At 45.5% G+C, this 12,464-nt stretch overlaps 1 protein-coding gene across 1 annotated transcript in view; it reads left to right on the top strand.

Moving 5' to 3' along the window:
• The window catches only part of LOC115456646 (ephrin type-A receptor 8-like), a 195,916-nt gene that overhangs the window by 34,232 nt on the left and 149,220 nt on the right, over positions 1 to 12,464 (top strand). The window contains exon 2 of the mRNA XM_030185869.1: positions 659 to 723. Coding sequence (XP_030041729.1) covers positions 659 to 723 — 65 coding nt within the window. The remainder of the gene's footprint in view (positions 1 to 658; positions 724 to 12,464) is intronic.

Genomic DNA, 12,464 nt, shown 5'->3' with positions numbered 1-12,464 from the left:
GACGTTGTAGACGTCGGGAGCCTGAATTAATTCTCTACAGCGCTGTGACTTCTGTGTCCGGTCAAGTACTTCGGTCGCTGTTCTCTATATCTTGTGTGTACCAGAGTCAGTTGGGATAAATAGATGGGTGGCTAAACTCAAGGCAAGTTCTTTATACAGTTATAGTGGTAAAGGCGGTTAGCTTAGCGGAGTTTAAAAAAGGTTTGGATGGCTTTCTAAAGGAAAAGTCCATAGACCGTTATTAAATGGACTTGGGGAAAATCCACTATTTCTGGGAGAAGCAGTATAAAATGTTTTTGTACTTTTTTGGGATCTTGCCGGGTATTTGTGACCTGGATTGGCCACTGTTGGAAACAGGATGCTGGGCTTGATGGACCTTTGGTCTTTCCCAGTATGGCAATACTTATGTGCTTATGACAGCAAATAAAACTGCTAATTTTTTTTGTGTTCTCCTTTTCATTTGCCGGCGACGTGCAAAATGTTTGTCTGAAATGAATGCACGTCCCTCGTACCAGCTCCCTGGATTTGTCCTCCAAGATCTGCTCTGCATTGGCAGACGACTTCCCCTCTGGGAGATCATCCCCTGCCACACGTGAAAACGTTGCAGCTGTTGAATGCAAACACATTTTGTTGAAAAGCTTTTTTCTCTCTTTTCCAGTGAATTTGTTAGACACAAGAGCAATCGCAGGGGACTGGGGATGGATAACCTATCCACCACATGGGGTGAGTAAAGACACCTTTTTTTTAAATACATGGATGTTTTTTTTTTCAGTTTGGGGATCCTGGGTACTTGGCTTAGGAGAGCAAGAGAGAGAGAATGGGGTAGATAAATGAGAGAGGCAGGAAAGGTAGAGAGCGAGAGAGGGGCCGAAAGTAGTAGATATGATAAATGGGGATGAGACTCATGTTTGGCAGCCAGCACAAGCTGCTTCTGTCCAGCCTCGGCTGGTAATTTATCCTTCTTACAGCTTCTGCAGCTGCAGAAGGTGAGGCCCTGCTGCATGTTTGTATGGGATAATTATCCTGGCAGGACTGCAGCACAGGGGTGTGTGGGGAGAGAAGGCACATGGCAGGCTGTCCTTTATTACCCAGCACAGAGAAATATGCCTATCCGAGGGGCTCGGCTGTGTAATTTATCCTTCTTACAGCTTCTGCAGCTGCAGAAGGTGAGGCTCTGCTGCATGTTTGTATGGGATAATTATCCTGGCAGGACTGCAGCACAGGGGTGTGTGGGGAGAGAAGGCACATGGCAGGCTGTCCTTTATTACCCAGCACAGAGAAATATGCCTATCCGAGGGGCTCGGCTGTGTAATTTAGCGGTCTTCACGTGCTGAAATTGCAAGAGTCGGTAAGTTTTGGGCAAAATATTTTGCTGTCCGGCTCTTCCTTTGACGCTTTCAACTCCTGTCAGGTCCTCTTCCTGTGGAAAAGAATTGTCTCTCTCTCTCTCTCTCTCTGCTCATTATTTATTTATTTTTTTTGTTACATTTGTACCCCGTGCTTTCCCACTCATGGCAGGCTCAATGCGGCTTACATGGGGCAATGGAGGGTTAAGTGACTTGCCCAGAGTCACAAGGAGCTGCCTGTGCCTGAAGTGGGAATCAAACTCAGTTCCTCAGGACCAAAGTCCACCACCCTAACCACTAGGCCACTCCTCCACTCCATTATAATGTGAAAAGTCACTTTTTAAAAGATTTGTCCCTATCTGAAGGAAGGGGGTCTTCCACCAAAACATCAACCCTTAAACCAAGGGTTTGCAACCCAGCCCTTGGGACACACCTAGCCAGTTAGGTTTTCAGGATACCCCAGATTTGCATACAGGGAAGGCAATGAATGCATTTGCATTCATGCATATTCATTGGGGATATCCTGAAAACCTGACTGGCTAGATGTGTCCCGAGGGCTGGGCTGAGAACCCCTGGCTTAAACCGCTGTCCTGGAACTGATATGAACACATTTTAAATACTGCAGTATTTCCGTTGTAATGCAGCTCCTTCGTACATCAGAAACCACAAATAACCCTAACTAAAAGCATCGTGCCAGGACCCATCGGCAATGGTAGTGACCAGAGTCCCCAGTCAGTGACCTCCCCTGGGCCTTCCTTATTCAAAATCCCTGGTGTTTGTTAATGATTAGTGCAGTGGCCTGAGAGCCAGGGGACCTGGGTTCAATTCCCACTGCAACTCCTTGTGACCCTGGGCGAGTCACTTAACCCTCCATTGTCCCAGGTACATAAAAATTAGATTGTGAGCCCAGTAAGGACAGAAAAAAATACCTGTATATAATACGTAAACCACTTTGATTGTAAATACAGAAAGGTGGTATATCAAAATCCCATCCCCCTTAAAAGAAAGTGTGGGAAGGAGCAATCCCCAGTCACTCCCACCCACCCTCACTGACACCTTCACCCCAAACGGTACCAGCAATCTCTATTGGTGGTCATGTTTCCATCAGACTCCTGCTAGGATTTGCTGCTGCCATTTCGGATGAAGGTGTTCGAGAGGGCAGGAGAGAATGCCTGCACCACTAGGAAAAGGTTGGCCACTAGGGGGGTCCTATGGGGGTTGGGAAGCTGGTTGGAATGCCACAAGGGAAGACCTCGATTGGGGGAGAAGCTCAAGAGGGGCATTCTGCCTGGGAGGGGGTTGGGGGCGTTCTGGCCACCGCTGTTGTCTAGATGTTCCAACCTTGGAGCATCGGGCAGTGACTTGGTGGCCTGATGCTCCTGGGCCCATGGAATAATGCTGCGTGCAAGGTGGCTCACAGGCAGCGTCATTCGTACGCCACGGGAGTCGGCAACCTGCGGAATTGGGATGGAGCCAAGTTGGCGATTCCTACACTTTGATAAATTCCACTCTGGGGTTCCAAAATTAGCAAAGCAAAATTCCAACTGCTCAAAACAAGTACATTTAAAAAAAAAAATTTCAATACAATACAATTTAAAACAGGAAAACACTGTATGCGACAGAGTATATGCTATGCACAGACCAAAGAGTATATGAAATGCATGAAATAAACTTACGGACGTGGCATTTTATATGTTTGAAGTAGCTTTAAAAGTAATTTTCTTGCATTGGAAGTCCTTATATCAAGCTACTTACCAAGAGTGGTGGAATTTGCTACTTCAAACTTGTAAGTATTGACTCAATGCTAGTGTTTTCCTGTTTTAAATTGTATTGAAAATTAATTTTTAAAAAATGCAAAAAAATCTTTAAAGTTCCAGAAATAGTTTTTCAAAAAAATAAGTGGAGAAAAAAGGACCTTGGTCAAAAGTTTCGCAACCACAGCTAAACCTTATAAAGGTTGAAAGTAAGTGATCACAGGCCATTAAAAAAATTCTCCACTTATCAAGAGTAGCCCTAATATAGTACAAACAAGCAAAAACGTCCGTTTCGGAACAAATGAAACAGGCCCTTGGAAGGCTGTCATCCAAGCGTTTTCTCATCTCTCTCCCCTCCCCTCCATGTCGAGCGATTCTCTTCTCCCCTCCCCTCCTCTGCACTCCCATCCTGTCACCTCCAGCCTTCCCTCCCCTGACGTCATTTCGTCTTTCTGCGAGGGCAGGACACTGAGAGGGAAGGGAACGCTGAAGGCGAACGGACGTAAGCTCATTAGCATACGGTTACGAACCCAGCCAGCCATTCAGGGACGCAGATTGACCAATTATTATATAGACACTGATACACACGGTAACGTGTGCCCGGAAACAGGTACAACTGTGTTTTGTCTGCTGTCTCTGGGACCCATTACTAAGCATGAGCTTGGCGCACCTTTAAACTCCGGTCTTTCTACCACGCCAAGCCCATTTCTAGCGTAGACATTAAATAGGCTTTTTTTTCTATTTTGTTCTTTATGGCCATGCGTAAATGCTGGCATTAGTGAGCGATAATTAAAATACCAATTAACACGGGAGCGTTTACCAAGGCGGTACAGGCTCCCACATTAAAGTGTGTATTATTCAGTTTGCAAGCGATAATGTCTGCATGCTAGCTGAAGAGTGCGTCCAAGCCTAGTCTCCACCCCGACACACCCCCTCCCTCCAAAAAAATTAGAAAAAATAATTACCGCACGTTTTGCACCAGCAGATGGCAAAACTAACATGGAATACTTCACATTAAACGTGCGTTAAAGCCCAACGCAGCTTAGTTAAAGGGCCCCTTAATGAAATAGGCGGCTACTTTCCAGTTTTGGCCTGTTCCATCCAAACTGCATCCTTGCAAATGCCTATATTTGTAATTTTGCTGCTGCTTCTTGGCATATATACTTTTGTGGGACTTTTCCATATGTAAAAAAAACCCCTTTATAAATGACCCCTTCAGTGGCACTTTTCAGATCCCCCGCTTGCATTTTTCTAGCACAAATCTACCCTGTTTGAAAATTGGGTACAAAGCCCCTGAGTAAAAATCAGCTGCGGTCTTTGTCCCGTCATGAGCACGAAGAGGCTTCCTGTGTATCATTTGAATGGCATCTTTGTGTTGGTTGTGCTTCTTGAAATTGTTTTGTAAGTTTCCTCTGTTTCCCTGAATTCCTGGCAGCGTATTAAATGTATTTGCTTTGATCGTGTACTGCCTTTCGTGACTTACAAACAAAACCAGAAAAACACAAGGGACCTCGTAAGCTTTTGCCTGCCGTGCTTGAGGCTGGTGCTCCGGACTGAGCCGGGTCATGCGCTGAGGGCCTTACGTAGAAAACATTTCTGTGGCTTTTTACCTGGTTTTACTGCAGGTTTTACTGGCCGAGCAATGTAGAAATGATTTCAGTCCGGGTGTTCACTCGTGCAGAAACAATTATTAAAGGCTGTATTAAAATGCATCACACGGGACAGGGCAGAGCCGCTTTGCAACTGACGGCGCTGGAAGCTGGAGCAAGTGTTCATCAGCTCCTGCTTTGCTTTGAGGTGTGGGGTCTGGGAACATGAGCTTGGGATCATGGAGTGGGTAGGTGGGGGTCCCACTAGAATACCAAGGGATTGTTTTTGGAATGGGGGGATAAGGAGGGGGCTACCAGACTACTAGGGAATTTGGAAGGGGGGCCACTACACTACCAGGGGATATTTTTCTGGGGGTTGGAGCGGAAGAAGGGGGTTGGTCATATAGGGGCAGGTTGGGTGCTGCTAAATACCGGATATATGTTTTTTTTTGGGGGGGGGGGGGCGCAGGTAGAGATGTCGGGTTGGGGGGAATGTTTGTCAGGGCATTGAGCGGGAGTGAGGGGCTGCAGCATGCTTGTGTTTTTTTTAATTTTTTTTTTTTTAAATGTCTGTCCTTCCTGTCAGTGTCTGATCCAATCACCACTCAGGCACTGACAGGGAAGTTGACATTTAGCAATGAGCCGTGGATTTCTGTAGGGATTTAATGCAGCAGTAATTTGCGTGTGGTCGTTGATTATAGCACGCTGCAGCATTTTTGTGGTGCAAATTTCGCGATAAGAGTGCAGACTTTTTTCTGCATGAGCCTCAGATGTGCGAGTGAAGGTATGTGTGGTGATTTTTACCCGCATTCAGCAGAGGTGATCCTGGGGCGGGGCTAAGGCAGGAATGGCTGCTACTTTCATAGTTCTGCATTTTCAAAATGGCATACGTTGTATTAGCTGGAAAGGTAGATGCAAATGTCTCCACTGAAAATCTGTGTACAGCTTCACTTTGAAAACAGGTGCAGAGATCGCAGTTAAAAAAAAAAAAAAGTAGCTGGCAAGATGGGCAGTCTGAAAATTGCACTGATGATTTATGTAACCAAACACTGCACTTATAAAAGGAAGTTTGTACACCTGAGTGTGAGCAGTTACGTATGCCTTGCACATAAGTACGTCAATTCCTGCCGCTTACATGCCTCAAAGGCACTATTTTATAAGGTAGCACATAAGCGGAAAGTGCAAAGGGAGTGTATGTGTGGGTGTGGCCATGGACATGGCATTACCTTACACATGTAACGCAGAGAGTATTATGAGATGCTTAGACATTCCAGTCTAGTAGGCTTTGGAATTCTATCCCAGTTCAGATATAGACACTTTCTAATTATGAGTGGAGTGGAGTGGAGGAGAGGCCTAGTGGTTAGAGCACCGGTCTTGCAATCCAGAGGTGGCCGGTTCAAATCCCACTGCTGCTCCTTGTGATCTTGGGCAAGTCACTTAACCTTCAATTGCCTCATGTACAAACTTAGATTGTGAGCCCACCATGGACAGGGATATACCCAGTGTACCTGAATGTAACTCACCTTGAACTACTACTGAAAAAGGTGTGAGCAAAATGGAAATAAAATAAATAAAATGATCAGGAAAGCATTGAAATGAATGAGACGAGGGGTAGAAGTGTGATTGCTAATATGGGAAAGAGAGCTGTGCTGCAAGATTCACAGATATGTAGAAATCTATCAGAGGTCACAGTGTGAACGATTCTGCTTCAGCTACCGGGAAACAGAATGTTGTCACCAGCCTCATTTCATACAGACTTGCCTTCTGAAATCCCTTCTGACCTAAGCAGGAGTTGAACTACTGGACTAGAAGTGTAAGGCATTGACAGTTCCTTTTGGGGGCACTCGGTGCCTGCTGTAGGTTGAGCTCATAGGACCTCAAGACACTTTCACTTCTTATGTTTTTAAAAGAATAGTCGTACTGGGGCAGATCAGTGGTCCATCTAGTCCAGTGTCTCCAACAGTGGCCAATTCAGGTCACAAGTACCTGGCAGAAACCCAAAGAGTAGCATGATTCCATGCTACTAATCCGAGGGACAGCAGTGGCTACCCCCGTTTCTATCTCAATAGCAGACCTATGGATTTTTCCTCCGAGAACTTGTACAAACCTTTTTGTAAACCCAGATATGCTAACCACGGTTAACACATACCCATTAGCACAGTAAATGACAGCAGATACCCGCGTGATCCATCCAGTCTGCCAAACATCCTCTGCAAATGAGTTCCAAAAGCTTAACTACTTGTTAAGTAAAAAACAGTATTCCCTCCAATTTCCTTGTAACTTCATTTAGTGTCCCCTAATCTTGGTACTTTTTGAAAGAATAAACAATTCACATTTACCCGTTGTACACCACTCAAGGTAGGAATAGGTCTCTGTCATGAAAGATCTCGGCAGAAAGAGCCTTGCAGTGGTGGTAAGATTCGCTGGAGTTTTCGTGTTACTTAAATTTATTTAGGCTTCAGATGTGGGGGTGTCTGGAGAGGGTTAAGACCTGTATTCATTATCAACATCTCGTGGGACGGTAAGACAAGTGATCTGGGGATACTTGGATTATTGAAGGTGGGGTGAAGAAGGTGAGTGAGCTGGGGTAGAGGGATGAAGAGGGCAAGAACACATGAGTTGAGGGGCAGTATTCAGTTACCATTTTTATATTCCGCTATTACCAAACATAGTTCTCAGTGGATTACAGTAAAGAGAACTAGCGCATAAATCCAGGATTGTACATCAATATTCTGCAGGAGGTATACTGATTAATTAACAGCATCCAAACCATATTTGATCACCTTCTTAAAATAGTCAAAACTAGGCAGAGCTCTAATACTGTTCGGAAGTGATGACCAAAGAGTTGCTTGATGCAAAAAGCTGCCTTTATTTCACCTGACTTTGCTGCTGTTGCTTGGGAAAGTACTGGATGGACTAATGGATGCTAATCATTGTGGCCAAAGTATGTATTGCCTCTTTCTATCCCACCCGGCTGGATTCAGCACCTGGGACAGCACAGCCTTCCCACATGCTCTCATCAGAGGTCTCCAGTGAGATTTACCAGGAGATTGCAATTTTGGGAGCATCAGGGTCTCATTTTTTTTCTAATTATTATTGCATTAGAGCTTCCCGTGAACACTGTAGATCCATCCATATCGGCACTAGGACCACTCTTTGCCCCCAGCTTCACTTCTTGGAGCTCTCCATGCCCAGCGTGTGCCATCCTGCCCCCCTCCACCTCATTTTAACATTTCCCCTGAGCTTTCTTTCCTCTCCCACAGCTGTGTCAGCTCCAAGTGTTCCACGGCAGTGATAGGCTTAAGTCCAGCTGTGGCCCTCATTTTCATGTTCCTTAGAATTCAACAGCCTCTCTCATAGCAGCAACAGCCCTTCTCCCCCCCCTCCCGTTTCAACATACAGTCCCATCCTTACCTTGAATTACCTATATCTTTCCACAACACATTCAGGGTTGTCTCTGCCTTGTGCCCTTATCTTCACCTCCCTCACAGCTTTCCCTTTCCTACTGCAGGCAGCGCCCCCGGGTCAGTTCCATCCCTTGCTTTGCCTCTTTCATCTCTCTGAGCTGCCCATTCCCCATCCACCCAGGTTCATTGACATCCCCTGCTCCCACCCCTGCCTGCCTTAGAAACTTTTTGAGACAACTTGATTATGAGAGAATTAATCCCCACATGCGATGCAGCAGATTAGAGAAAATGTAATCCCCCCCTTGCCCTCCCTTTGCAAATTGCCTCTCCACAGCTAATTAAAATGCTGATGAGATGAGTCAACATCTGATTAATCATTACTGCATCTTCTGCTTTGATTTACACAGTGGAACAAGGAGAGATTTCTATCCGGCTGTCAGGTGTGCGACGACGGTGGGCAGTAACCTTTTTTTTTTTTTTCCCCTGCCATTCTGATCTACGTCTTCAATCTCTGTTCCACCCCTGACATCACATCAAAAGCACAGACTCTCCCTCTGCCCCTGGGCCCAGAATCGGCAGCTATCCAGTGATGTGCTGGAGGGAGCTTCCTTTTTAAATTATTTCATGAGAACACCCCGTATGGAGTAGAGCTGGGTGGTACTTGGAGCAGGTGAAATATGTAGCTCATGTTCCTTTCTACTGATATTATAACCTCTTGTTCTTTCATTAGTTGGAAAATACGACTTTCTGCTAATATACTGAAACATTTTAGGTGGTTGACAGAGCAGTTCATGAACTTCTCAATTATTTATTTTAAGATTATTGTATTACTAGTAAAAAAAGGCCTGTTTCTGACACACATGAAACGGGCGCTTGCAAGGTTTTCCTCGGAGTGTGTATGTTTGAGAGAGAGAGAGAGAGTGTGTGTGTGAGAGATGGAGTGTGTGTGTCAGAGAGAGAACAAGAGAGAGACAGAGACAGCGTGTGTGTGTGTGTATGAGAGAGAGTGTCTGTGTGAGACTGTGTGTGTCTGACAGAGAGAGAGTGTGATAGGGAGTGTGTCAGAGAGATTGTATTTGAGAGACAGTGAGTGTGAGCCCCCACCCCCCTCTCCCAGGGCCCCCCTCCCCACCTCCGCCTCTCTGGTCTCAGGACCCCCTCCCTACCTCCCTCTCTCCTGCCCCGCCTCCAGACATCCATGTCCAGCGACCCTCCCCTCCCCCCCGGCGCATCAAACCCCCCCCTCGCCACCCGCAGCTGCCAGTGGTAACGCTGTCTGGCCGCTGCTGCTTCCCCTGTTGAGCAGCAGCGGCCGCTACAAAAAGAAAAGAAGCGATAAATGTTTTTAAACCCAGCCCAAATCATTCGCAAATGCCCGAGTCTTAAAACACAGTCTCTGCAGCCGTTCCTCCTCTCGCCCGTCACGGCACTGCGCTCCTCCGGGGTCTTCTCCAGGGGCAGTGACGTGGAGGCGAGAGGAGGAGCGGCTGCAGAGACTACGTTGTAAGACTTGGGCATTTGTGGATGATTTGGGCTGGGTTTAAAAATATTTATCACTTCTTTTCCTTTTGTAGCGGCTGCTGCTGCTCAACAGGAGAAGCAGCAGCGGCCGAACAGCGTTACTACTGGCATCTGCGGGTGGCGATGGGGTTTGATGCGCCGGGGGGGGGGGGGGGGGTATTGATGTGCTTTGGGTGGGGGATTGGGTGATGCGCCGAGGTGGGGGGTTTTGTGGTGCCGCGCTTGTAGTTTTTTGATGCGCTGCTCCCTGCCACTTGCTCCGAAGTGGTAGGGAGCGGTGCACTGACAGCTGATGCCCAGGCAGGGGGAGGAGTAGGTAAACACGCGCTGCCTGGGAATCAGCTGTTAGTGACATCATCCTGGCTACGGAGCCTAGCTCAGCAACTCCAGGAGTCATGGACACAGGCAGTCCCACATTAGAACGTTGGTGGTGAGAATTATTATATAGGATGTTTCTTTATAATGTTCTATTTTAAATAACTCCGTTGACTTTGTCGAAGGATGGTGCATGTAATAATGACTTGCATAACATTTAAAGGGCCTGATATTCAAAGGGTTTGTGCTTCTAACTTTGAAAGTTATGCTTATAAATTGGTCTCTTTGGAAATCTATTAGGGCTGAGCTCATAAACATTTACTCGAAATGTCTCAACTCCTAAATTTAGGAGCTTAAAAAGGTAACGGGGTAGATTTAGGGTAGAGAAAAGAAGGTGGGTGTTTAGCAGTGATTTTCAGCACCTAGGCTCATAAATTAGGCAAATGAATGGCAGCCTTTTGAGCATGATTTTTAGAGTTCATAAATTAAGCTGAATTTGCAGCTGAAAACTTACATTCCTTAGCTGAAAATAGGACACAAATTTGGGAGTCTAACTTAGGAGCATAAATTTAGGAGCTCAGCGTTGTATGAATATTGGGCCCAAAAATTTTACCTCCTTGCTACCAGGTCAAATTTCAGCCAGTGGTGGTCAAAATTCTTTTTAAAATACCAGCCACCATGGGCTTTTTATGCCCAAATATTCAGTGTCAGGCCTCACCTGGATACCGGCACTCAATATCCGGATATTAGGCGACCATCCCGGTCTGAGTATCGCCGGTACATTGGGAAGTTTCCAGATTCCAGCCCCAGACTGCCACAGTATTACTCGAAGGCAGTCTAAGCAGATATCCAGTAGCACTATCCGGGTAAGTTCTTCTGAATGACCTGGTCAATGGGACCAATCCAAGTAGGAACAGCTCCTGTTCAGATGAGTCCTGTTGATTATTGTCCCTGATCTCTTTCGCCCCTTCAGTCTCTCTCTGTACAGCTTATAGTGCAGCTCAGTTGGACCTAATCTTCCACTGATGGGGGGCTGAGGGTTATGATGAATACATCCGAGTCAGAGAGAACCAAGATGGCTGGTCCTTTTTCCTCTCTTGATTACCTTGATGGGAAAATGCAAGGGATGTTGCAAGGCTCTGTCCTCTCAGTTGGCAGTTTCCCTTGCATCTGAACCCGTGGAAACGTTTTGTGGTGTGAGGTTCAACTCTGAGGTCTGAAGAGACCAGCGATATGAAGGACAGAGATTGGATCTTCCAGGTCAGGTGTCTGAGGAGTCTGCATCTTCGGCTTTGCATTTGCCAGGATACCTTTATCATTAATTAGAATTTGATCTACCATTCCTCGTTGAAACAAATCAAAACGATGTATAAGATAAATAAAGAATAAATCAGGGAACGGAACTGTTTGACTGTTCAGATCTTCTATTATCCTGCCCGTCTGTGGTGTGTTTAGCAGTAATATGGGAAGCTGTCTCTGAATTAGCTCATTGACATGCAGGAACAGAAGCTTAGTTATCTCGGAAAGTTAAAACTGTAGAAGAGACAGGTGTTCAAAACTCCCAGGAGGTGGATCGGTGTAAAATTTCGAGTTGAAAATGTTGAGCGATCCACAGCCTCCACCAAAGACATGCCAGCTACTGTAGTCTCAAATTCAGATAGTGTAGGAGAACTACTTGTAATATCTTCTCAGGAGGGAAATTTCCGATTTTCCAGAACTCTGCAACTTATCCTATCTTTAAAAATGTGATTAAAATCGCTTTATGAAGGCTCTTTTCTATTTCAAGGGGTGAGGCTTTGGAATATGCTACCTGTAAAAATGAAACACACACCATTGTCTTTGCTTTTTTGAAAATCGTTAAAGACTTTTTTTTTTGACAGTTAACTGGGTATTCAGGACTTGAGACTATATAATTAATAAAATATATATCATAAGTCCATAAGTATTGCCATACTGGGAAAGACCAAAGGTCCATCAAGCCCAGCATCCTGTTTCCAACAATGGCCAACCCAGGTCACAAATACCTGGCAAGATCCCCCAAAATTACAAAACATTTTATACTGCTTATCCCAGAAATAGTGGATTTTCCCCAAGTCCATTTAATAATGGTCTATGGACTTTTCCTTTAGGAAGCCGTCCAAACCTTTTTAAAACTCCGCTAAGCTAACCGTCTTTACCACATTCTCTGGCAACGAATTCCAGAGTTTAATTACACGTTGAGTGAAGAAAACTTTTCTCTGATTCATTTTAAATTTACTACATTGTAGCTTCATTGCATGTCCCCTAGTCCTACTATTTTTGGAAAGTGTAAACAGACACTTCACATCTACCCGTTCAACTCCAATCATTAATTTATAGACCTCTATCATATCTCCCCTCAGCCGCCTTTTCTCCAAGCTGAAGAGCCCTAGCCGCTTTAGCCTTTCCTCATAGAGAAGTCGTCCCATCCCCTTTATCATTTTCGTCGCCCTTCTCTGCAGCTTTTCTAATTCCACTATATCTTTTTTGAGATGCGGCGACCAGAATTGAACA

Source organism: Microcaecilia unicolor, chromosome 13, assembly GCF_901765095.1.
Source record: "Microcaecilia unicolor chromosome 13, aMicUni1.1, whole genome shotgun sequence".
Taxonomy (NCBI): Eukaryota; Metazoa; Chordata; class Amphibia; order Gymnophiona; family Siphonopidae; genus Microcaecilia; species Microcaecilia unicolor.
The sequence above is the reverse complement of the archived record's forward strand: the minus strand, read 5'-3'. Positions and strand labels throughout refer to the sequence as shown.